Source organism: Trematomus bernacchii, unplaced genomic scaffold (assembly GCF_902827165.1).
Source record: "Trematomus bernacchii unplaced genomic scaffold, fTreBer1.1, whole genome shotgun sequence".
Lineage (NCBI taxonomy): Eukaryota > Metazoa > Chordata > Actinopteri > Perciformes > Nototheniidae > Trematomus > Trematomus bernacchii.
In genome coordinates, this window is record NW_022987739.1 from 6,394,905 (window position 1) to 6,419,967 (window position 25,063).

The following is a 25,063-nucleotide window of genomic DNA, read 5'->3' on the forward strand; positions in this document are numbered from 1 at the left end:
CTGCAGAGAGAGGTGGATGGAGGAGAGAGAAAGAAAAAGAGTCATTTGGCTTACTCTAAACCCTTCACAGCAGCTAATCAAATTCTCCATTGTAGTTCCTCTAAAGAAATGTTCTTACGCTGCGTCATTCAGGCAGTAGACATAGCAACATTTAAAGACCTGACAATACAGAAGTAGAGAATGCACAGTGTCTACTTGGGACAGAATATTGCATGACAAATTTATGTTAGGAAACCTGTTTATAGTAGGCCTTTTTATTAGGATTAGTTTCTAAACTGGAAACTGTAACCGTTCCCAAGACTAAACAGGTATTGAGACATGTATAGAAATCATTAAGGCCATGATAAAAGCACTATAAAGTCTTTATAATTGTGTCCACACACACACCTGGAGTGGTTTTCTCCCAGCGTTACGGCGATCCGGCAGATACCGTGGCAGGTCTCCATGTCCCCGCTCTGAACTGCCTCTCTGAGCTGCTCCTGGAGGGCCAGCACTCGAGGAACCAGCTTCAGCAAAGTGTTTACATATCTACAAGACAAACAAACAAACAAACAAAAAACAACAGACATTAGTTAGTTCATTGAACCCTGATACTAGCTACATATTTTAACATACAGGGAATTCAAACTGAATTCTCTGGTAACCCAAAGTTACCAATTGGAAGAAACAACCATCAAAGCAACATTTAAGCTTATTTCTTCTTACACTATTAAATTAATGTAATCGGAAATGTTCTTTACATTATTTTGGGAACATTACAGCAATTTTTTTATAGTGTAAAACTAAAAACAGACTGTCTTCTTCAAAATGACTCACGCCTCTTACCGCCTGATAGTGTGTCATGTTTTCATTTTAATTAGGACCCATGGCAATCATTTAACACAAACATATAAAACAGAAACCAAAAACAATGATATGAAGCTGTTACTAACAAATTGAGTGACATGGAAAAATTGGAAACATCTGCTGGGACCCCAGTTGGTAGGATGAGGGTTTAAGAAAATGAGTTGAAACATTGCACAGTGTGCTGTATAAGTGAGAAAAACATAGCATACCCAGCCAGGCAGCTCCACTGGTGAATATCAAACTGAGTCACAGCGCTCACAGCTAGGTTGATATTTATTGCTCCTTCTCAAGACAAGTGTTTATCTCAAATCAAATCTCAGCCCGTGTCAGTCCAACCTCTGATCCAGCACACCCACCCTAAAAAACCCACACATCTAGCAGGGAACCAAGAAATCTATTCAAAGCTCAGAGCTGCTGTCATTTATCATTCTGTCTTCGTCCTGCTGTCTCAGCCATCTATTATTCCTTCACTCTTAAACACACCCATGTGCTGACACACAAACGTAAACATGGACCCAATGGTGTGCACACACACACACACGCACACGCACACGCACGCTCAGATCTGCTCGTGTGATAACATCAGACAACATCCTCCTGTCACCCTTAATGACGGCGAGTGAAGGGGTGACATTTGGAGATGAAGGACGTGTATGTGCGCCTGAATGTCACAGAGGAGAGTGTGTAGGGTTGCAAAATTCCGGGAATTTTCAAAGATGGACATTTCCCATGGGAATTAACAGGAATTTAAGGGAATTAACAGGAATGTAAGGGAATAAACGGGAATGTAAGGGAATAAACGGGAATGTAAGGGAATAAACGGGAATTTATGGGAATAAAAACTTAAATATAGTTGGGGAAAGTATATTTTAGCATAATCTTGACTAAAACAAACAGATGCCATTCAAGTACACTTGAATATCCATGCCATTCCTCAATCACATGCACATAGCACACTGCTTATTGCATGGCTATTGAGACCACACCGCCTACAGGCACTGTGCATTCCTCCATCACATGCACAGATGATTTCTAGAAGACTGGACCACACTTTCGAGCCCAAAGCACATTTTTGAATGAGTGGGGTTGGGGGGGATGAGTAATATTTAACTCAACATTCATGTTTTTGTTCTTCAATGAAACAAATGATTGTTCAATAAAATAATTAAAACTTGTTCTGTTGAAATGTCATGTTTTTTTTTAAATTGTATCCTTTTGCATGGATGTTTTCTTATGACAAAACAAAATGTTTATATTTATGCTTGGATATGATACAATTACATTACATTACCCTCAATTCCCAGTTAGTTCCCATGGAAAGTTTCCAATATGGAATATTTCCAAAATTCCCATGGAAACTTACCAGAAATGTTCCGCCCCTTTGCAACCCTAAGAGTGTGTATGTGTGTGAGAATGCCATAAATGTAAACCATATCACATGTGTCAGTCCTAAGGGGTTCTGTGGTATACAGGCGGAGCTTCATCTTTCATGAGAACGTCAATAAGGAGGACGTGGGTCCATGTCAATGAATATTCATCAATGTCACAGCAAGGTTGCGAGTAAAAAGAGAAAAAAACACACCAAATCAACCTTAAACACTACTGTAACTCGGTGTTTTTCTGAGGATCTAATCTATAGCAATTCACTTTCATTGAACAATTTGGCCTATTAAAGAGAAACAGTTGTTTACTAATCAAGTAATCACCTAATTGTTTTAGTGAGTGATTCACCAATCTATTAACCACTGGTGGAAACAGGCTGGTTTTTAGCTGATTGGCCGATCAGTCTCATATATCTTTTTTTATTGGCCGGTCAAATTCACACACGCGCAGTATGATGGTTTTACGTTAAACATCACAGCCACACACACACAGTGTTGCAAACTTGGCCCATTTCACGCTAGATTTAGCAAGACCCACTTTGCAATTTCATTTCTACAAAGTGACGACTGACACATTTTCCGACTTATTCAGACCATCAGGGAAAAAAGCGGGAAATATATTCAAATATATTATATTGCAAATCATTCCCAATGCTGCTGAGAGTAATGGCAGTGACCGGCTCTTCTGCCAACAGCAGGGGGTCTCTTCTTATCCTTCAGCAGAGTAGGTGTGCATTAGGAGTGGGAGTTAACATAATATAACACACACACACATCTACATTCTTGTAAATGGATGCCGATTTGTAAATAGTTTTGTATAAAGAAATATTGTATTTAAAATGAATAATTACAACATTTTTAAAAGATAAGATCTACAAACACAGTATAAAATAACATTTGATCTAATTATTCTGTTGTTTTATTTAAGAAAAGTAATTAAAACAAATCGGAATCGGCCAAGAAAATGTTGCAATCGATGCATCTTTCGTTCTCGCTTCAGTCTTATTGCTTATAGATAACTCCAAGGCAAAGACAATGGTGGCCAATAATAAATGCTGCTGATGTTCAACCTCTGCTTTGCAGGTTAAATACATCTCAGACCCCGGCGCTGTGAAGCATTTATCATTCTAATTTCCCTCAGGACCCTTTATAAGCCCAGCAGCTGAATGTATGATCCTGCGTTATGAAGCAGAGTCCCTTCCTCGGCAGCCCACGCTGACTCGGCATCCTCTGGAGAGAGCTCCACCCTGCTGTGATGTGATGTCTTTGAATCTGGCCTCCATCTAATAAGCTTGTACCTGCGCTTGTATTGGCCTGCATCTTCTGTGTCTGAGTAACTCTGAGAGCAGAGCGAGGATCGAATGCAATTCACTGAGTGACTGTGTGTGTTTGTACATTTGAGACTCAGTATGCACTTATGCACTCAGAAGATCATTCATTTTTAACAAGGTGCTGTGCAAATGCAGGTCATGCACTCTTAGCGTAGGAAAATGGGGCTGGGTGTGTTTGTGATACGATTAAAAAGGGCGGAATGGATTTGTAGTCGTTTCCCCGTTTCCCCTGCGAGCGAAAAAACATTCTGGAGGTTTCTTTGAGGCCGTCTGCTGCAGCCTCGTATCTCAGAGCCGCCTGTCCTCCCCTCTCCCTGCCCTGCTGTTACACACTTTCTGCCTCCTTCGTGACTCCTCCTTTATTCACTCGCTCCACCACCCCACCTCCCCCACCTCTGATCCCTGCTGCAATTACCGCAACACTCTGAGACAGGGGAAATGGGTTGCCTGGCAACAGGATGCAGCTGGACCAATAGCATCCCCTCGAATGAGTTGAGTGTAATGTGTTTAAACAGAGGGAGAGAACAAGAGACAGGGAGGAGGGCTTAGTACTGATGGCGAGAGAAGAATACGGGGAAAGGAAGAGCACAAAGAAGCAGAGGCAGCGTGGGAGAAAAGATAAAACAGATAGAATACACAAAGAAAGATGAAAAAGGATGGGTTATGACTTCCTGGGGAGGATGGGGGGGGGGAAACATGCATCAGGTTTTCCAGTAGATTCATTACTTTTCCCTCTTTCTCAAAGACCCTGACACAAAATCCCGATAATACTTTGTCAGATCAAGTCTGACATGTTTCTTGCATAACAGCAGGTCTATTCACAACATCAAACAAGGACAAGTATTAAGACACAGTACAAGGAAACAAACATCCAACATACTTTTAAATTATTCAAATAAATCGTCAAATGGAAACCCATAAATCACGCAATGTTCTTTTAAAAACAGAGGTCTCAAGGGTGATCAAGACTTCTGGGAGGAGCTGACAAACACACACAGGGCTGAGATCAGTTTTAAATGATGAAGTGCAAAAAAGGAAAGAACATTTACTTGATTTTTTTCCCACTAACACTTAACTAAAGCGCCTGGTAACACTTGCGGCTGGTTCTACCTGTAACTCCATCCAATTAATTGTCTTCCCACCATCTGCTCTGCTTAATTAGTGTGTGTTTTAACTTCACAGAGCCGACCCTTTTACAGAGGTAAGGAGGATGAAGTACTTTATTTTTGCTCAATTTCACACCTTCCCTCAGCACCCTTTCTTTTCCTCTTATAGCCCCGTCACCAACGCCCTCTCTCTCTCTCTTCTTCCCTCTCTCTCTCCCTCGGGGAGGGGTAATGGGTGCCTGCCATGTCTGAATCAACCACGGCATGATGACATCTCTCCCAAGCTCTGTAACCATGGCAACGGCAGCCAACCGAGAAATGCCGCTCTCCTTCCCCTGGCTGTCAACTTGCCCTGCATCACTCGCTCACTACTTGCCTCCCTGATGCCCTCCCAGTGCCCACCCTGTCTGTGCCAGTCCTTTGCTAATGCATTTTAATTTTTCCACTCTGTTCCCTTCTGTTTCCCCCCCTTCTACCTCTTTTTTTGTGTTGCTCCAGTGCAATTGCTCCAGTGCAATTTCTCCAAGCAATGACAACCTTTCATTCCTTAAAGCTGTATCATTATTTTTATTTTTTCTGCCCATCTTCTCGAGTTCACGATGTCACACATTTGTACACACCTTTGGGAGTCGGGCTGTGAGATGGCGTTGACGATCGCCTCCACCGCCGTGTCGAAGAGCTCCGGATCAGGCAGGGCACTGAAGCAGTCGTGCACCAGGCTTTCGCTCTCACTTAGGGGCACATCGAGCAGCACCCAAGATGACAGGCAGCGCAACACGCGAGCTTTCACCGCCCCGGGGCTGTCCGTCCTCTGCAGCAGTTGTTGCAGTAAGGGACACACTGACCCCCACTCCTGGCCCAGAGCCCCCCGAACCTAAAGGGAGGAAGATAATGAGGGTTAGACTGCTGGCATATCACTAATGTGTAATATGTTCCCATCTTAACGAGTACACTCATTTAAAGTTGTTTCTATACTGGTGCCAGAAGATACACCAACATGAAGCTTAACTGATCATTTAATTAAAAGAAATACAAAATAATTTTCATTTTATTGTGAGGGTAAATTATATGGCAACAGAGTCCTTGAGTAACTCAAATTCAAAACATTATGAATTAAAAGTATTTATATATTGTACATTTAAAAAGGACCGGTCCTATTTTCACAATGTTTATTAAATATTGCTCTTAAAGGTCCCATGTCATGCTTTTCCGGTTATTACCCGTCCCCTTGTGTGTTATGAAGGTTTTTATGCATGTAAACGGTCTGCAGGGTCACAAACCCTTAAAGTACACCCTGTAGCGAGTAAAACTCTAACACAGAAAATACCTGTCTATGCTGCCCCAGAACGCCTCGTTGGAGATTTCTCTTTTTCTTCCTGGGTACAGTGAGGTGCCCATACCCAAATGGACCCATTGGAGACATCGCGAACCCCACGCAGCAAGCAGGAAATTAACCCAGCTCACACTGTCCGCTCCTCGCAGCAGCGAGCCGCGCAACGTCCCGCCAACACGGCACCCAGACCCCACGCAGCTTTCTCATCTGTTTGTCATTACTGGTGTCATTTTCTGGTTGCTAACGCTATTGTACCACATAATCACTGATGTTCCGCTGTAACGGTAGTGGACTCATCAGAACATAGTGGGCGAGCTGACCAATCAGAGCACAGTGGGCTCATAGGGGGGGGGGGGCAGGAGCTCCAACAAGCCGTTTAGGACAGAGAGTGAATACACATACTATACAGAGATGCTGTATGAGAAACCAATGTGAGTTTGGAAAATTGCACAATATAAATCTATTCTAGTATACCTCAACAATGGAATTATGATCAGTACAAATGGCCATGACATGGGACCTTTAAATAAAGCAAAAGCAATTGTTAAAAAATGACTGGATGGAATAATCAGTTACTAAAATAATGGATAGCTGCAGCCCTAGACTAGAAAGGTATTCAGGTTTGATTCATACTGGTGAGCAAATGATCCAAAGGAAACCTGTGAATATCGGACAGGTGGCCATCACCACCTGCTGAGGGGGGGGGATGTTCCCCACAGACGTACCTGTCCTTTTCTGTACTGCGGCAGGCGGCTGGTCTGGAATTCCTCCGGCAGGACGGTGAGCAGCTCCAGCAATGCCAGGCAGCGTGCCCGCCCGTCCACCCCCCCGCCCTCCTCCTGGAACACGCGCACCATCTCTGACACAGCGCCGGGCCAAGCCTCGGGCATTGTGTTGAGTGCCAGAGAGGCGAGGGCCACACATAGACGGGTGAGCACCATCTTGGAGCCGGAGGAGAAGCAGGCAATCTGTGAGAACAGCTGGGTCTTCAGAGACTCGTACTGGTCTGTGGGGATGTCCGACCAGTAGCGAGAAATCTTGGTGTGAAGCGCGCTGGCACCAAAGTACTGGATCTCTGGCACCTGTGGGAAATGATCAGATGAATACAAACGATGCAAAATACTTTCCTGCCATGTTATTGTGTGTTTGGGTGTATACTATACCTTATCTGGGCTCAGAAGGGACCAGCAAAACTGCCAGGCCTGCGGCGAGACCTGAGCCTGCATGAGCCATTTCTGGGCCAGATTTTTGTTTTCTATATTGGGATCATAATACAACTGGTGGAGGGCCTAAGAAAAAAAGAGAAAGAAAAGTTAAATGATTACAATTGGTGGATGGTAAAACCATGAAGGAGTTTAAAAACATTGTCTAAAGTCCATTTGAGAAATGAGTGCAAATACACGACAAATAGGTCTGTCCCATATATAGATAGATATAGAATCGGAGGGATGAAACCCCTCTTTAATGGTCACACATGCAGAACACAGTGAAATTTGTTCTCTGCATTTAACCCATCCTAGTACCAGGAGTCTAGTACTAGGAGCAGTGGGCAGCTATTGTACAGCGCCCGGGGAGCAATGGGAGTGAGGGGGGAAGGGGGTTGCCCGGTGCCTTGCTCAAGGGCACCACGGCAGGGCCCAGGAGATGAACTGGGACCTCTCCAAGTAGCAGTCCACACTCCATATTTAGGTCTGTTCAGGGACTTGAACCGGCGACCCTACGGCTCACAGTCCAAGCCCTTACTGACTGTGCCACTGCCGGATGTATCGTTATATCCGTGAGATTGCGATGTGCAATAGTCTCATTACAGGATGTGAGATGTCAAGTTTATAGCCAATAAACTCAAACACCTCCTACAACCTCATTAAACTGCTTGGTAAAAAGGAAACATTTTCATGACTAAAGAACAGCACAAGTCCGTCTGAGATTTCACAGGCTAATTTACACTGATTTAAGGGTGTTGCAGCGAACCACCATCACTGTCCTACTTGGACAATTTTTCAAGCAACCAAAGCAGTACCCGCTAGTCCAGAGGAAGCTTGAGATGCAAAAAGACACTTGTACTGTATGAAAATATTTAGGCTTTAAAAAAAAGATGATGTAAACAAGTCCTTTGTCGTCATCTGGTGGAATACCAGATACCAAATATATCATCCTGTATATTTTCACGTATAGATATACAACGCAGCAATATAAAATATTATCGTGCAGCCGCAAACATTCAATACTCGGTTATAAAGATAACAAACCAGCAGAGAGAAGAGAGATAGTCCTTTGAGCTCATGTGTGATGGAATGCTGATAAATATTTGATGTCACCTTGAGAAAAGAGCATTTTGTCTCACTTGCAAACAGGCAAGCACACAGACACATAGCAGACAGTTTACCTCAAAAACCTGAACAATGGAGAGCCATGACCTGAAAACAGCACTCTGTGAAGTACCGCTCACTCGGAGTAATATGAGCACTTGAGTGCCGGGAGAACGACAAGGAGCAGGAAAGCCAGAGAGAAAGTAGATATATGATAAGTATGAAAGAGGGGAAATAAAAGAAGGGGAAAAGAGAGCATTAATTAAACAGACACCTCTAATCCTGGAGAGGAGAGGTTTGGGCGCTACTCTGCACATATGCCTGTTTTTTCTTTCTCTCTTTGTCTCACACAAAAATACACACATGAACATGCTCACTGACCCTAAACTGCTTGCAGCCACCACTAAGTGTCTGACAAGCAACAAAGGGAAAAAATATCTATTCAGAAAGCTTCTGATACCCCTGAAGCCTTCTCCTTCCTCCACCAGCAGTCATTCTCTCTCTTCCGTCTCGATTTCACCTCCCTCCAGCCTAAACTGTCCATCCAGTCTCATTCTCTGTGTCAGCTCGCCCTCTTTATCTCAGGCATCTTCTAAAATCTACATATCTTCCCATTCCCTTCCATCAAAGAAGTTCAGGCTGTCAAACAAGAGAGGATGAATAATACCGAGAGGAAGCCACAGTGGGTCACAGAGTATGATGATGCATCTGTACAGAGGAACATCAATACAGCGTCAATGCCTGCAGGAAGCAGAGTCTCAGGTGTTTCACTCCGTCTGCCATCCTGGAACGCAATTATCTGTCTGAGCTTACTGTAGCAGGATCTGAACACGACTGGCGTCATGTGTGTGAGAAATAGCTTATGGTGCCTTAAAGTGCAGCAGGTACTCTGTGTGCAGTATGCATCTGGCTTTGCTGCTAGGTCTTTTTAGCCAACTAACATCCATGAGAATCTTGCACTTTCAAAGCAGTTTGAAGAAAATACATGTTTTTCTTACATTTTTTACAGACTACCATAGACTGAGCTGCATGACCAAACTGATGAAATATAAATGTGTTAGTGGGTTGCGATTCGGCAAGGTCTCTCTATGGATCATTATAACGTATTCATCCTAAAAGCATCAGGATGTTTTTGGTTAGTCAGCTCTCCTCTGCCCTTTCAGTAAATGAAGCTGTGATATCGGAGTTCAAAGCAGTAGCGGATCATTACTGCAGTCCACTGCGTGATAGCAGACCTCTCCTGATCCCACACCAAACAGCGCTGTGTCTGTGTCTGAGTGAGTCTGCTCTTCCGAGGTTTTTTTATCACAGCTCAAGACACACAAAAAACAGTCTGTGAAAAGATTAAAGCAGCAAAATGAACAAAGAACCACCGCCTTTCTCCTCCTAAAAAATCTCCAGTTATCTCCACTCACAAACTGTAATTGCCCATTACTAAGACGTTTCCTAAAACAAGCAAAACCACATGCACACAACAAGAAACAGTTGCAATTATTTGCAGCTGAAGCCTATAATGCAAAATGCATAAGCTATGTATCTACAGATGGTGGCAATGTGCCTGAACCACCTGGCTTCACCTGAGGATGGCGTGCTCCTGGCAGACACTGTCAAAGGTCATTAGCCTCCTCTATAGTCCATTTCAGCAGGAGGAGGAAGAAGAGGGATGGAAATGAAAAAAACATGGCTCAGCTAGACAGATTCACCATCTGCTCACACATGGCCATGGATTTACTGTAACTGGTACACGTATGTGCTCACTACCAAGCCCAGGAGAATAACTATAGTGTATGCCCTGAGCTGCATTAACGTCAAAACACAACAATGCATTTACCTTACAAAATATCAAGAAACATATGAAGGATATAAATAACAAAATTATCATTATCTAAGGAAGAAAGAAAGGTTGCTCTCATTAATTTCAAGGCAGGAGATGTAGATAAGGAGAAGCAGGTGGCAGAATGACGCTTTTGTAAACATTATAGAAAGCTCTCCACACACACACAGAAAATAAAGATACAGGCAGAGGTAATAGGAGCATTGTGAGAGTTCAACCAAAAGCCACATTTATTTATTAAGCTGTTTTGTGGTCTTGGTTGTTATGGCTAAGAGGTTTTTTTTACACACACACACACACAACACACACACACAGTGTTAACTATGTTTACACACAGCAGGTAATGGCACCTTGCTGCCATAGGTTCAGTGTCTCTTCGAGCCATCGGTCCCCTAGCGAGTCACATCAAAGTCATCCTAGTGATGGAGGCAGTGTTGTTGCTGGGCTGCAGAAGGCATCATCACACCACTGACCCCTCATATCACTGTGCTATAACTGTGAGAACCAAAGACATGCAGAGGAATGATGAATAGTGAGGGAACAATGAAGAGAAGTTTGTTTGAGTGTGCGCGGGCGGTAGTTGACAGCACGCAGCCAAGAAAGAAATTAAGAACATGTTGCCAATAGTGATACCATTTCAGCATATTAACAGCAAACAAACCCTTGCTACCAGGTGCCTCAACGTGCAAACCTCAGCTACATGGACAGTTTCCACCAATTTATTCAGAATACTAATTTCATAAATTATAGTGTGTACAAGCCTCCTAAAATAAACAAAGATTCCAAAACAATCAACAAGTGATCTACAAAACATGTGCTTCTCTCAATGACTGGTCCCCATGATCCCTTTTCTTTACCTTTGAAATAGCCTCTCTGGCCACCTCAAAACGTCATTTCTCAGCAACACATTCTTCTGCTATGTTCTGTAGTGCCTAAGCTGGTTGGCTCTGCTCTGATGTTAATGCCATTCAACTATTTTTTAAACAAAACAACACTTGCTGTCACATACATCCTATCCTAACACTACTTGTAAACAGTTCTCAGCTTAGTAAACACTACTGAATTGACTTTAACAGCCTCCTAAGGTCAGACAGGTAAGCAAGTGATAAAGGGAGAACACCGCTGGCAAGTGCCCTTGAGCAAGGTGCTGCAGACCCACGCTGACCCGGTTTAACTGTGCTTTGGTCTTTTCTTGTGGTAAATCAGTTGTTGGTCAGTCTGGACACTAACATAATGATACAAATCTAATAGCACACTATTTCACAGCAATGTGCAGAGTTCTGACATTTTCTGAAAAAAGTCTTCTTGTTTGGAATAGTGATTCCAGACGAGGCTAATTATAGTTGAGCGGAAATGTAAAGCAGTATAGATGGCCATTCATTACACACACAAAGACACTGACAATGTGGTACTTTGTTTCACAGACCCAAGATTGAACAAAGGGTTTTCTATTAGACACATAAAAATACTGGGCCAGGAACCATCATCTCCAGCACCCTGCATTCAACAAGCACACACTCCACCGTCTTGCTGAACAACAGGGATGATTCTGCACTGCTGGTCTTTTTACAGCAGACTTTGAGCAACTGGTTTAGCTCTCATCTAATGGGAAACGCAACTCGACTTTTTATACGATGACATGTCTGCTGGTGGAGTGTTTATTTAGAGTTACTTGTTGCTGTTTGGTAGAGCAGTAATAATTAACAGGTAAAAGCAACATATCAGAGTGTTTAAAATGCCTTACGCTAGTTTTCTAACTCATTCTTATTCAAGTGAATGAACAGCATGTTATTAATGCCGTACATAACTAGTACAAATACATCAAGCCAAATTAGCTACATTTAAAAAATGTAAATATAGAGAGAAAATAATCATCAGACACAAATAGTAAGAATATAATATCAAATAATCTGAAAATACTTTCTAAATATAGCTGAGTTTTATAAAAAAAACGAAATCAGTTCTGAGATGTTACAGTAGTGTTATTACTAAAGGGCACATTGCCTCCAAGGGAAATTATATTTCAGATGCTGTTTGTCATGTTTTATCAGTTAATGAGATTACTGATGGCGTGCTGTACAACTCGGAGAAAACTGAACGCTCTAACAGGATATAAAAGATGCACCTTAAACTAGAAACCCACAAAAAATTAATCTGAATAAAACATCAAGCTATTCTGTCATGATATTTTAGAAGATGCTTCAAGTGTCTTAAAAAAAGAAAAGCAGATCATTATAAAGTTCAGTGTTTAAACATTCACTGTAACACAGTTACACACAGTTGATGTTCCTAAAAATGTTTTGATTAAAAATAGTTTATTGAATCACCATCACACTGACATTTACCATTGCAAGCATCTCCAATGTCAGATAAACAAATGAATCACTGAATGAATATTGACTTGTGGGTTGTTGTTTTTTATTGATGAATAACATGCACGATTGGTGCTTGCAAGGTTTATTTTAGCAAGCAAAGTTTCACTTTCATTCAAACTGAAACTTCAACACTGGATGAACCAATACATATCTTGATCTAATTTATTTTTTTAAAGAATCAATGCAAATCTGTCATGTTGGGTATCAGTTGCTTTAACTAAAGGTTACCCTAATATATCATAATAAATCAATTATGATTCTCCCAGTTACATGTTTTTCTTAATATAAAATAAGGAACCTGAACAAAACCTGAACATTTGAAGACTGTACTGCTATTTTTAGTCTTTTTATTATTATTATTAGTTTGGTTAAAACCGCCATCAGTTGTCTATCTTGTGTTTCAGGTTTGTTTCGGCAATTGTCAAACAGGGGAGGATCCATCATTAATAATTATTTATGATTCTCCCAGGCATGAATTATACATTTACTTAGGTATGCAAACATTATTTACTAGTATTTTCTCTGACAGAGATTTTGAAGAATAATAGGAAATATATAACATTTTCTCGATACATCTGCTATCCCCTAAATATAACAAAGCATCACTTTCTTTGTGTGAAGGACTGAGTGAGAAGCTTTTCTCCATAGGGATAAGACCTTAACCATTGTTTGCCATTCTTCTTCCACTTTTATTACCAAGAAACCCCAATATCAGACTAAGCCATTTCTCCCAAAGGAATGTGCTTTTCTCCCTCAAACCTGCCTCTAATCATTTTCTGTCGCATCGCCAACCTCCTCTCACTAACCACCCCCCCCCACCCCTTTTTTCTTTACTGCCACTGTCACAGACATCGACCCTGTCCCTCCCCTCGACCCCCAATCCATCTCATCACATCGACTCTTCCACAGGAGCAGCTTTCTCACTATGACTCTCCATCCTCCCCATTGTCTCCCCACCCATCCCATCGTGTCCAAGTCAATGGCCACCAAGCACAGAGATTCATCACAGCAACCTTGTAGCCACAGTCAACACACACATACATACACGCACGCGCATACGCACACAATTATATCCAATCCAACTGAGAAAAACAAGACCGAGCATTTTACAATAACAGATATGGCGGGCTGCAACCTGTTATTTTAATGATCATTTGATTAGTATTTCTAAAAATAAAGGGTGAGCTACATTCTAAATACAAACATTATCTTTCCATGGGAAATTAGTAATAATGAAACGTATTATATGTATTAATATTAACATGTTGTAGCTACACGGCAGATAAATATACCATGCTTTCCTCCTCAAACTCTGATGCAACAAGACCACTTATTTAATCCACAAAAACCCCGGGTTCTGTATACATTTCTGATGAGGACCAAGTGGTCCAAACACTCACCTTCTCTACGTTTTCCACCGTGAAGTCCAGGTTGTCCGGTGTTGCTGCTATCCTCCCCGGCGTCTCCATATCTCCGCCGAAACGGAGCTGTCAAATGATTAAAGAGGAGCAACACATTCAGCAGCCGCCAGACACCGTTACACTTCCCCTCAAAGAAAATACTATTTCCAACATGTTTCCACAGTAGCAGATGTAATTAAGAGGTCAAGTCGATGACCATATATACATGTAGACATAAGAATGACACGAGAAGCTAACCGGCAAGCTAGTTAGCTAGCTGACGCTAACATACACTGTAGGAAAATACTATAGCAACGGCTAGCCGCTATGCTAACGCCAAACTAGCTAACATAGCAATGCATGTAACTTAACGCTAGTACACAATGTAGCCAAACGAGACGAGTATACTAACATTTTCAGAGTGTGACAGCATTATCAAAACAATGCCGTCTCCGTGTATTACTTCTAGGATGTCTACAGGACCGATATTTTCACACCTTTCTGTCCTGCGACGGTATGAGACGATGCTGGCAGCTCCCTGCCGCTCTGTCTCTGCTCCGTCACTGAGAGCTGCTACATTCAAGCCCTGTGGGAAATCTCGTAATCACAACGTAACTGGTCAAGGACCTCCCAATAACACTGTGAACAAAACAGCAAGTGACCGAAATATTAAATGTGGAGAGTGAAAAAACCGGCTGCACTTTTGTGTTTTATTAGTCTTCCCGAATGTTCGGCTATATAGAGAAGAAATGGCCACCTTAGGTTTCATGTTTCGTTTTCATCGATTTTTACGGGCAAAAGCTCCTTGGTAATGTAGAATATGATATACACTTGAATGTTGCATTTTACTCTCTAACCAATGAAATGTCAGCATTAGATTATGAAGATAAAAATGATATTTTATTATTATTTAATTACAAAAACCAACAAAATAATATGAAAATGGCTAAAGAGGGTTCTTCTGTCAATTATGGCATCAAGAATGTTGTTATTATCTTTATCATTTGCAGAAGTATACAGTGCAAGTACTATCATAAAAACAATAATAAGGGGTGGGTCCTAATTATATAAATACACAAGTAAATAAATAAATGGTAATGAATGAACATAAATGTTATAGCCAATATGACGCAGGTGGAGTTCAGTGAACATCCATAACAGCATTGTATCGGCTACATATACTCTTCCTGCGTCATATTGGCTAACATGATTCTAAATGATATTACATTTCTTTGAATTCAATTGAATTTGCCCAATAATTTCACGTTACTTTAAATTGCGTATTTCACCCCCCCCACATATAGGTCAACACAAATGGATGGCATGATGAAGCTTCTATTCCCAAAAAAATAAGTGTTTTTTGTACACAAATAAGCAATCATCCGTAGAGCAACAGCGCCCCAACGTGGGTTATCAAAGATGTCACACTTCATTAAAACGCCCTGTAAAAGCGCCAGTCATGCTAAAAGCCAGTGGCTAAAAACAGGCACATTTAAACGGGCAATGCACTTTTGGGGAAAAAGCGAGGATTATACATTTAAAGTTCCCCGATTAATTTAAATAACTGAAAGAAAATGTTTATTATTTTAATTGGTGACTTATTACATTATTGTCGTGACAAACACTACATGTTCCAGATGTACACAGTAGATTTAATTGATTTATATTAATAACTTTATGATACGCAGCATCAACATTATGAAAAATAGCCTAATTATTAAATCAAGTCCAGAACAAAATTGAAAAATCTGATCTTTAAATTCGTAATTGTAAAGTTTTTAATTACTTGGTATACATATGAATGACTGCGTAATTAATATAATAAATACGTGAAAACCATAATAAAGTGGAGACAAACACAGGAACAACTTCTATTGTCCAGTATATTTGCTCTATTTTCCTTTTTCTTGATGTTTATTAAATGCGTAAACATTTTCAAATAAACATAAACTAAATGTGTTTTATTTAATTATTCTGACTGTCTGATGTGCTGATTTTACTCTCTAGCTAGTTGGGTTGGTTGAGTAACCGTAGTAGTGACTGTGTTGTAGGCTATTGCTTCTTGGTTTTCTGTTGATTTGATGTGCATGCCCTTATGTGGGCTACTGAGGGAGATGTTTCTACAGAATAAGCGTCACGGCTATGGCACCGAGTCATACTGACTATTTTGAACAGAGAACACGTGGCACTGATTCTGGAGAGAGAGGGAGAGAGAGAGAGCGAGAGAGAGAGGAAGAGGGGCGCACACACTCCTCCTTCAGTCCCTCCAGCCACGCACACACACTGACAGAGCTGCAGTGGTTTGTACAGTAGCCCACAGCTGCCTGTGATTTCACTCTGCTCCCTTAAAGTCTGGGATCGGACGGTACGCGAGGGCAGAAAAGAGAGTTCGAGACAAGAAGAGACATTTGTTTTGGTGATTATCTTACTGTACACCGGAGGACAGAGATGATGGAGACTAAAGTGTGGATTGCCCTTTGTGCGCTGCTGCTTTTTAACTTGGGATCCGCTGAAAATGGTAAGTAGTGTTTTTTGTATTAGTTTTTTCCCCTTGACTTTGTGCTTCCGGTTTCCAATCTATTTAATTTGTGCTACAACAATTCTGAATGGTTTACTGTGTCACACACACACACACACACGCACACACACGCACACACACACGCACACACACACGCACACACACACACACACACACACACACACACACACACACACACACACATACACACGCACACACACACGCACACACACACGCACACATACACATCTCACCTGCCTCCGGGCACCTGTGGTGTTTTTTAACAGAGATTCAAACTGACAGATATGAAGTGAGTTCACAGCCTATTTTGTTACACCCTAAACAGTTCAGTTCCTCTTGTTTGTTTTCATTTTAAACTTTTGACATTAGGGGATAGAAAGACTCTCTCCCATATCCATTCTGTATGTTTTTTAGTTTTTATGGTGGCCTTGCAGCTGGTGTGGAGCCTCTGTAATTTGTTTAACGGCCTCACACTTTATCTTCCCCATCACATCACTTCCTCCCTCCCCCTCTCTGCTTCTTCCTCTTTCTGCTTGCATTACATTCATCTCACACATCCTGTCTTCCGCTTCCCCTTCCTACCTGTTCTGAACCATTTCCCCCATCCAACCATCTCTCTTTTTTCTCCATCAGTGTCTCTCACATAAAAAGAAAATGAGACTATTGACATTTGAAAAGATTTTATTGGGCAGAACTGTCCCATCAGTTCCCCCAGCTGAAATTCAAATGAGAAGAAAACAGCCGGCACCACTGCAGGATATTTATGGGCTGTAAATGAGCAGGGAAGTACATTGTGACAAATGACACCTCTAACTGTGTGCAGCAGCACACTGTCATTATACTGCATTCATGATAATTGGCTTGCCTAGAACAGTGTAAAGACTTTTAAATCAAAGCAATGCAACCAGACTTTATAACATATGTTAATTGTATTAGGTTGTATTTGCATCAACATACAGTATAGAGATTTAGGGATGTTGTTTAAACTTTGACTTTGACGTATCCAAATATGTATTTATTTCTGTTGACACAGACTCAAATGTTTAATTTCTAAAAGAGAAGTCCCCATTAGCTTTCTTAAGCAGAGAACATTTAATATTATACAATATGTATCTTACTTTACATTATAAACGCTCAAAAGACACAACCTATCTAATACTCTCTTTTAATTTGGCAAAAGAATATATAAGTAACTACATATATTCATTAAACTAAAACAAGATTGTCCTAATCACAATGCCCAAAGCTTTGCAATAGTACATATAAACTACATTGAAAAGTAGTAACTGTTAAAACACAGTTATTTATTGTCTCTCTTGTCTGGATGATTTAAAGACTACACATTTTAGTAACATGTCATTTATTTCCGATAAATCCTTCTGTTCGGATGATTAAAAAAAAAAAATAATAATAATAATAGTACAAATGCAAAGTTAGTCCGTTGTGTAGTATGTGCAGTATTTTTGGTTTCTTCTAAGTCCATTTAAGGGGCTGGGAAATGTATTTGACACAATATTTGACACGATAAATAACATAACTAACTATTGAACTATAGCGAATTCAGGCTCTCACATGTAGCACAATAAGACCTGGGACTGTAAAAGATGAGAGGCTGGAGGCTTGACATGCAGCTTGAGAGGTCACATCGTATGGCAGTAAACATCAGAAATAGGTTCAGATGAAAGGCTGAAGACAGCATGCACAGAGCACTCTCCAGCCTTTTCAATCATGTCCTGTGAAACCAAGACTTATGGGATTTTACAGTAGCAGTTAGATGGGTTTCACACAGAAGCTATTACAGATAGGCATGTCCAGAATTGATTGTTGAAGCGGCAGACATCTGCTCGCAGAGGAACGGTTGGCCCAGGGGGGGAAAAGAGAGCCACAGCTACTTCCCGCTGCATGCTGCATTGGAAAGTAAAACCCTGTAATATCTGCAAAGAGGAGTGTGCAACAGCATAAACAGTGGCTCTCTTTATGAATCTACTCTGCACACACATATCTACAACATACTACTCCAGCATTTGACATTCACAGCTCTAATGGAGCTAAAGTGAAGGAACAAGGCCAGCATTATAGAGCCAAGCACCTCCGCCTATATATGAGTGTGTGTGTTTTGTATCGTTTAGAGTTCAAACAGGTCTCTCTCTCTCTGTGTGCGCTGATGAGCTGAGTGAGTGATTATGGAGGTAATGAAAGGCATCATGGCAGTGTGTTAGTGAACGGTAATGACATTACATTACAACAGGGCTCTGGCTTTCATCAAAGGGCAGCAGGTAGAAATAGAAATGAAGACTTGAAGAGTTGAGCTAAAAGCGGAGGAGAGAGAGTGAGAGAGATCGAAGGTCTTCATTAAAAGAATGTTACGTCACAGAACAGAAGTTCCTCAGGTCTTTAGGGGGCTGGGGTAGATGTCATGTAAAGCAAAAGTCACAGTCAGCCCTTATCCATTATTTTATATGGTCTGACATTATGTTTTACAGTAATTTTACAATGTTCTGCCTCATTGCAGTTCCCAGTATCCATTTCCCCAACAAGTGATTGGGATAAATCAGATTTAAGACATGATTAACAAGATAAAAACACATTTTGGCTGCTCAAATAATAGTCCCTGCATTTACGCAAAACAAAATATGGCTTTGCAAAGTAAAAATTAGATGTTATCTTCTTCTTTTGAGACATTGCACTCATCTTTGTTCCGATGAAGCCGCTCACTGATCAATAGAAGATAATGGATGTTCATTCAACCTCTATTTATACTCAAGGGTTCATTGAGGGGTGACCCTCTTTCACAATAAGATGAACTCAATTACAAATACAAAGTAAAGAAAAGTAAAACATACATTTAAAAAGCCATTACAACTTTCTGATAAGGAAAACATATTTAATGTTCTAGGCATTGTAACCCTGAAAAAATGCTGAAAAGTATGTATGCATAGTCAGATAATGTTCTCTGGATAAATTATTTATGAGAAAACACTTTTCAGTTTTAATAATTGTTTGGATAAACAGTGGCCTGTGCTGACTGATAAACCCACAGTGATGATGGTTGGGATGTTTGCACAGTGTCTGTTGTCCCATGTTTGCTAGAAATAATACAAAAATAGGCTGTTAAATTCTCGTAGACAATACCAAAGACTGACCATTATCAAAATGTGTCTTTCCCCATCAGATGAAGGACCTGCCTCCCCTTCATCACAAAGTGTTCTTCCTGTAGAGCCGTCTCCTGAGGCTGCACACTCTGAGCTTCCTTACAGCCTGGACCAAATACATCATATCACTCCTGCACCTCCACTGAGAGAATCTGACACAAATTCAAGTTCAAAAAGCGACGGTAGTTTGATTGTCAACGCAACTACAGGAGAGGAAACAATGATCAACGGTAACTGCAACTCTGTATTTTTGATCCCTTGTTAGTCACTATAAAAACACACAATGTCTGATATGATAGACTGAATTAGTTGCTTGACTTGTTAACTGTGTGTTGTGGCAAAGAGAAATGATCTGATGTTGAAGTTTGCCAGAGGGGAAGGTTTGTGACACTTAAGAAGAATTTAGTACGAACTCAGCCGCAGGTGGCTTTGCGTTTAGCAGCTATATTTAACAAAGTAAGTCCTTATCTCTTTTTTCCATGTTCAAAAGTGGGCCAAAGTGAGCGTCTGGGTTAAAGTGTTGACAGTCAGCTGGGCCTGGATTTTAAAAACTAGAGAACAGATCATGAAAGAAGGTTTAAAACGGTGTAAGACACAAGTAAACGAGTAGAATTAAGAAGGTACGAGTTGAATAATTAAGGTGCAATCTGTAGTGAGAGCCAACGGATGGTAAAATATACTGAGAGAGAAGTTGGTTGGTGTTGAGGAGAAGAGAGAAGTGATTAATGCTGTGTGACTTTTCACAAGGGGGTGAGAAAGGTAGAAGTGAAATACTCCCCCCTCCAGACACACAAACTCTTTATCTCTCTCTCTCTCTCACACAAACACACACCGCTGCTGGTTCACGCATCTGACTCATGAACATATTTACAGGCAAGGCACCATTTTAGGGACTATTTTGTGGAAGAAATACAGTTCATATTAGAGTACTGTTCAAATGTTTATAATTTTAAGATAGAGATATTCCACTTTTAGTTTTCTGCCTCCACACAATACAAATGAGGCGAATTGATTTATATTTGTGGGGCCCGCGGCTATGAACATTTACACTTTAACAAGTGTAAGAGAAAACAGCTCTGCTAACAGCTCTTTGGTGTGTTGAGCAAGCTAACATGTTGATGTTAAGCAGGCACAAAATTGAATTTGTTAGCATCTTAGTTTAGCGTGTAAACATCCTAACATATAACGATGTGTTAATCTGTAAGTAAGTACAGTTAAAACATGCAGCAATTGCCAAATATTGGTTTTTATTCATGGTCTTAGTGCCCATACAGAAGATTGCTATTCAAATGTAATCTGTAAGTTCTATATTAAGATAACAGAACAGGCAGAATTAGTATTTAAACGTTTTCAGTGCCAAGAAGTTGAGACACAGAACATTTTACAAAACATATTCAAAATGGTGTTCAAACTAGGATGTGCAATGTACCTACAGCGACATTTAATAATGAAGCCGTACTTTTCAAGCAATACTTTAGTATAGTTCAACAAATTTACCACAGGAAATTCGGAAATTTCATCAGGCTGTACCGTCACCGCAGTGAGGAAGTTATGAACACAGTTCTTACATAAAGGTATTACTCAGCAGGCTAGTGATACCTTGGTGATTAGACATACAGTATTTCAGCGTGGTAGAAAAATGTGCCCAGTGGAATCACAATATTCTTATAATAATGTATTTCTATTTGTGCAGATACCAACATAGCCTCTTCTTCAGAGGCTGCCGTTCTTGAAGGCAATGGTAACCAAACAAATCTGACGACATCTCAGCCTCCAATCTCTCCGTCTGCGAGCCACGCCCCCAAGTCTCACACCCCAACTACCTCCACCGGCCCCACACACACAACTCACTCCACCAGCGTCGTCACACCGACCTCCACGCCACCCACAACAAGTCATAGCGCACCTACAGACGCTGACTCCGTTACAGCATCAAACGAAACCACTCACAGCACTTCTGTCCCAACATCTGAACCACCAAAGCCTGAAGCTTCCACAACTACGATCATCATCCACTCCAGTTCAATGCCCACCACCAGCTCCTCTCAAGAGACCCCCAATTCTGAGTCAACGTCTCGGCAAAACACTCTACAGCCCGACGAACACCCTGAGACCCTCACCAAACCCCAACTTGAGACAACAAGCAACCCACCGAGCAGCCCCACCGCCAAGGCCGAACCCCGAGCCGACTTGCCGTCGCAGCTCAACGTTGGGGGTGATAGTAAGTGCCTCATATCTTCTGTTGTTAGTGCATGAAGTTCTTTTGCCGGGATATTGACAGAGCAAAATGGAATTGGCTTCAAAACAAAGGAGACACTGTTCTTTGTTTTCCAGCAGAAGCCAGTCCTCTACACACACAGACACAAACACAACCCCCGTCTACATCTTCTGCAAGCACTGACACCACCAGGCACTCTACAATTATGGCTCTGTTTGGGAAAGAGACAGAGGCAGTCATGGGACTCTGTTTTCTTTTCTGTAGCCCTATGTTTGTTTGCTAAATGATTTTTATATCTACAGTATCTTACCTCCACCTTGAAAGGAATTTTACCAGGAAAATAAGGAAAACCTGATCAACTCTACCCACTGGACTTTTGGTTTCAGTTGAAATCCATATAAAATTCTCTCTGCTTCTCTCACTCTATGTGGATTTATTAGGCCATGCTTGGCACCTCGCCTCTTTCCACTAGCTAAAGGAACAGGATGCATCCAGTGCTCTGTGGTTGTTGCTACTTTAAAACAGCAAAGTTTACAGAAAAGTCTTCCATAGCAACATCCATATACAGGAATAAACAGACAAGAACGCAGAGAAAATGCTCAGAAATATGCAAACACTGAGAGACATCAACATAGAAAGGTCAAGAATGATGATGTAAGAGAGTAAACAGCACCCTTAGAGAAAACCTAAACATACTGTACTGTATGCATATTCAATATAAACTACTGGATTCGAATTCTAAAAATAAATTGTATAATTGTGCTCTATAAATATATTCAATTACTCAACCGAAGTACAGGAAAGCTTAACATCACCATCCTGTGTTTGACATTTCTGTCCTGGGCTGCATGATGAACACTTGAGCTCCACATGCTGCTGTTAAATCTATATTTAGTTCCAGTCACAGCTTTACACAAGCTTCAGGAAGCTAAGATTCTTCTATTTGTACCACGTTAAATCCAATCCATCTTAAACGGTGCATTTCCGGGACATTTATTAGAGCTACAGCATGTCTAACGATGAACGTGTCCGTCTCAAGTATCTCTTCTGTTTTCTACTTCCAGCAACGGTTGTCCGTGACTCTCCCACATTAGACCCCCTCCTGGCTGGCCTGGTGTCAGCCTTCATCATCACTGCAGTCATCATCACACTGCTCCTCTTCCTCAAACTGCGCCGGAGAGACAACAGACCAGAGTTTCGCAGGCTGCAGGACTTACCTATGGTAAGAGTTTGTGACATCCACTTTCAGTCCTTTCCCATTGAAATATCAACTTGTTCAGATAATGTCCAGCACTGAGTTACTTTACTTACTAGTTCTAGTAGTATATCAAAGTTGAAACTAATGTCTTTCTAATGTTTATTGAATAATTTACTTTAATTATTTAAAGCTATTTAATAATAGCTGTGAATACTTAGTTGTGTTAATCCATTTCCATTTGTGCAGGACGATATGATGGAGGACACACCCTTGTCCATGTACAGCTACTGATGGATGCATGACAAAAATAAATGCTAGTGCCCAAATACTCTCCTTGAAGCCAGAACCTGGCAATTCTTCAGCAAAAACACAAAGCAACCTGGGTAGGTGTGAGGAAACCTCTGGATGCTTTCATTTATCTTGATCCCTGACATTAAGGAAAGGACATGATTAAAGCTGCAATGGACAATGAAGAAATCGCCCATGTTGGGGTCCTTTTGGCAAAATGTCATGTTGGTCCCAGTAATTCGAAATTAGGCCTCTGATGAATAATGTATGCTTAACATTTTTCCGCCCCTCATTCGGGACTGGGGAGATGGTATAATATATTTTGATTTCCCTAGAGTTGAAAGGGTGTAAAGCAGGAGGCAAAATCATCAGTTGCATTCATCATTTGGACGGTTCACACCTGGACGGATTCAGCCTGTCCTGCCAGACTCTCACCGGAGGGTACTGGTCTAATTTCCCTGTTATAAGTTAGCGGAAAGTCTGGCAGGCGTACGGAGAAGCCTGGGAAAAGAAATGAACATAACAAATGGCCTGATTATAGTGTTAAAAAAAGTTGCACTTTACTTTTTCAGGAGTGGAAAAAATGAGAAATGTGTTTGTGTATGGGAAAGATTGAGCTTGTGTATGTGTGTGTATGTGTGTGAGTCTGAGTGGCATATGTGTATTTTTGAAGGCGTTGTGGGGGATATTTAAGTGTTTTTTCTTTTGTTCATTTTCGATGTTTAAGATCCTGCTGCCTTTTAGCCTGATTTTGATATGTGCAGTGTGAGTTTTTGTTTCTTTCCCGGAGTCTTGTGTCCAGGGGAGAGTGCCTTACACATCTTATGAACAGCTCTTATTGCAAACTGTATTTATATTCAAGCCAACTAACGTCCACATTTATCAGTCATTCCCAGGGCTTTGTGTGATTCCCATTCACACGCACATACAGCGCCAGGTTGCTGCTCTGACTTGCCTGTGTTTGAACACTCGCCTTGAGCAGGTTCCCCATCAGGCCCTCATTCATACAGTGTCAGCTGCAGACTGAAATGGGCCCGTGGCCTTACCACACAATGTTGGCATTGTCCTGTACTACTGATGATTGCATCATGCAAAGACAACTTCATGAAACTCTTCATGCTGTTTCAGCGGTTCTTCAGCCACAGACCTGAAAGCACCTTGTTGTCGCAGTAGGCAATTTCACAAATATTCCATTAATAATAAAATAATGTAGCAGCCTAATTGTATGTGCTTTGCGTAAGTGCAGGAAAATGGGAGTGGAAATTAGAGACAGTCAATAGAAATACATTGGAGCTAAAACTTGCCTCCTCAATTTAAGTTTGGAGCCCTGAATAACTAGATGGATGACAAAATAAAGGGGAACAAATCAACATAAAATGGGTGGTGTTCATAAGTGCTTAAATGCATGTCATAGATCATCGACTTAAGGAGGGATGAACTCTTGAAAGAAATATATTCTGTTGTTTATTTTTTTGAAACTCTTGTCACCCCTCTGTACATCCGATTCTAAATGATACTCTATATTTCTGATAGGTGTCGAACGTGTGTAAGTATCCAGAGAGAAGGCTTTTCGCTGCCAGATGTTGATTTTGAGCTGTTTGTGTTTTATGATTAAAAAGATTTTGAAACCCTCCCATGCTTTTCAGATTTCAATTATTAACACAGTTTGTTATTAAGTGCTCTCTGACTGCAGCACCAACAAAACAAAAACTGAACAGTGATCTACAGAAGCAACCACAGAAGGTCAAGCGC

At 41.1% G+C, this 25,063-nt stretch overlaps 2 protein-coding genes across 3 annotated transcripts in view; one reads left to right on the top strand and one right to left on the bottom strand.

Moving 5' to 3' along the window:
* Nucleotides 1-14,571, bottom strand: part of LOC117495736 (importin-13-like) — a 29,321-nt gene extending 14,750 nt beyond the window's left edge. The window contains exons 1-6 of one of the 2 annotated variants that reach the window (XM_034147220.1): nucleotides 14,414-14,571; nucleotides 13,917-14,003; nucleotides 7,162-7,287; nucleotides 6,724-7,080; nucleotides 5,286-5,539; nucleotides 388-528 (exon numbers count right to left, since the gene is read on the bottom strand). In XM_034147220.1, coding sequence (XP_034003111.1) covers nucleotides 388-528; nucleotides 5,286-5,539; nucleotides 6,724-7,080; nucleotides 7,162-7,287; nucleotides 13,917-13,985 — 947 coding nt within the window. In that variant the 5' untranslated portion in view covers nucleotides 13,986-14,003; nucleotides 14,414-14,571. Of the gene's footprint in view, nucleotides 1-387; nucleotides 529-5,285; nucleotides 5,540-6,723; nucleotides 7,081-7,161; nucleotides 7,288-13,916; nucleotides 14,004-14,328 lie in introns of both variants that reach the window. The other variant, XM_034147219.1, reaches the window with a different exon arrangement.
* Nucleotides 14,572-16,153: 1,582 nt separating this feature from the next.
* Nucleotides 16,154-24,944, top strand: LOC117495737 (putative protein TPRXL). Its single transcript, XM_034147222.1, has 5 exons — nucleotides 16,154-16,434; nucleotides 19,628-19,837; nucleotides 21,301-21,828; nucleotides 22,890-23,047; nucleotides 23,270-24,944. Exons 1-5 carry the CDS (start codon nucleotides 16,365-16,367, stop codon nucleotides 23,312-23,314), a joined length of 1,011 nt encoding a protein of 336 aa, XP_034003113.1. The 5' UTR covers nucleotides 16,154-16,364; the 3' UTR covers nucleotides 23,315-24,944.
* Nucleotides 24,945-25,063: the final 119 nt, after the last annotated feature.